This window comes from Pinus tabuliformis, chromosome X (assembly GCF_031772625.1).
Source record: "Pinus tabuliformis cultivar Carrire ecotype Pingquan chromosome X, CPIR1, whole genome shotgun sequence".
NCBI classification, from domain to species: domain Eukaryota; kingdom Viridiplantae; phylum Streptophyta; class Pinopsida; order Pinales; family Pinaceae; genus Pinus; species Pinus tabuliformis.
The window spans coordinates 1,059,219,748-1,059,221,229 of record NC_142308.1 but is presented as its reverse complement, the minus strand read 5'-3'; the positions used below and the strand labels follow the sequence as shown (position 1 = coordinate 1,059,221,229).

At 43.3% G+C, this 1,482-nt stretch overlaps 1 protein-coding gene across 1 annotated transcript; it reads left to right on the top strand.

The window, feature by feature from the left end:
- Window positions 1-401: 401 nt before the first annotated feature.
- On the top strand, window positions 402-1,115 carry LOC149143469 (uncharacterized). The gene has a single exon (XM_089451837.1). It carries the CDS (start codon window positions 402-404, stop codon window positions 1,113-1,115), a length of 714 nt encoding a protein of 237 aa, XP_089307963.1.
- The last annotated feature ends 367 nt before the right edge of the window (window positions 1,116-1,482 follow it).

Here is a 1,482-nt window from a genome sequence, read left to right as displayed (position 1 = left end):
CTCTCTCACTATTCACAAACCTCCTAGTTCAGCGTCCCCTGTCATCAACCCATCCTCTGTTGGGAACATAACTGTAAGGAGAACCCAAAATAGAGGTAGCAGGAACTTTAGGGGACGCCCTCGACAAACTAATACTACTCTGACAAATTCTCCTTCCCTCATTGATATTCCTATTTCATCCCCCATCTCTCCCCGAGCCCTTAGAGCAAGCATGCCCTCTACAAGGCCTAAATGAATTCCATCCTTTCTATGAATATTAGGGGTTTGGGGGCCCTTCCAAAATTCCTCGCCCTCAAGGAGCTCTTCCTCTCTTCCTGTTCTATTATTATACTCATACAAGAAACAATTCACTCGACTTCTCAAACTATAGATTTTTTTGGAGGATGCTCCCTACATGGTATATGGTGGCTACTGATGCTACTGGTAGATCTGGGGGTTTAGCTGCCCTATGGGATCCCCGATGGGCTAAGATGAAGGCTTTTTCCTATTCTGTGGGCATGTTCTTGGTAGGAAATATCAGAGGCATTCCAGGGAAGACACACATCCTTAATGTATATGCCCCTTACAGGGATAGGGAGGTTTTCTGGGACAACATGGAAGCATATGGAATTTTGCATTCGTTTTCTCTTATATTGGTTGGAGACCTTAATTGCACTACTAGGATCGATGAGTTGTGGGGTCATTCCAGAAGTGTTGATAAGATGGCACAAAAACTCAGAGATATTATATTTGAACACAATCTTGTAGACATCTGCCCAGCCAAGAATGCACCTACCTGGGACAATGGTAGGAATGGAATTAATTATATAGCTAAGAGACTTGATCATTTTCTATTACATGAACACATGGTGGAAAAGTTGGGAGATGTGAGATCTTGTATTGTCAATAACTACATATCAGACCATTGGCCAATTACTCTCACTTGGCATAGTGTAGATATAAGACTTGGTCTGTCGTTTAAGTTCAACAGGGTTTGGCTGGAAGACCCAGAATTTGAATCCCTTGTCTGTGCCCAATGGTCTAAAGAAAGGGACAGAAAGACTGGCCTATCCACCATGGAGGAGATTCTACACAGGCTACGTGCCTTAAAAGCAGTGGTTAAAAGATGGGAATGAAAGAAGAAGGTGAGTCTGAAACAAGAGCTGACAAAAATAGAAAAAGCCCTAAGGCCACTACATAATCTTATGGCCACACACTCCCCATCTGCCAAAGTACGGGAACAAATCCATGTTCTCGAGATGAAGAAGAAGAAGATACTCCAGCTAAAGGAGACCACATGGCGTTTAAAGAGTCGAGCAATTTGGATCCGAGAGGGGAAAAAACACAAAGTTCTTCCACCGATACGCCAACCATAGAAGGAAACTAAACACCATTTGGGAGATAACAGATGATGCTGGAAACTGCTATAGCACTCAACGGGAAATCACAGCTCTTGCGGTCACTCATTTTGAACATGCCTACAGAAGAATGGAATTTGATGGC

Excerpts from the sequence above, each read along its gene's own strand:
- LOC149143469 (XM_089451837.1), top strand. The coding sequence starts at position 402 with ATGGTGGCTACTGATGCTACTGGTAGATCTGGGGGTTTAGCTGCCCTA.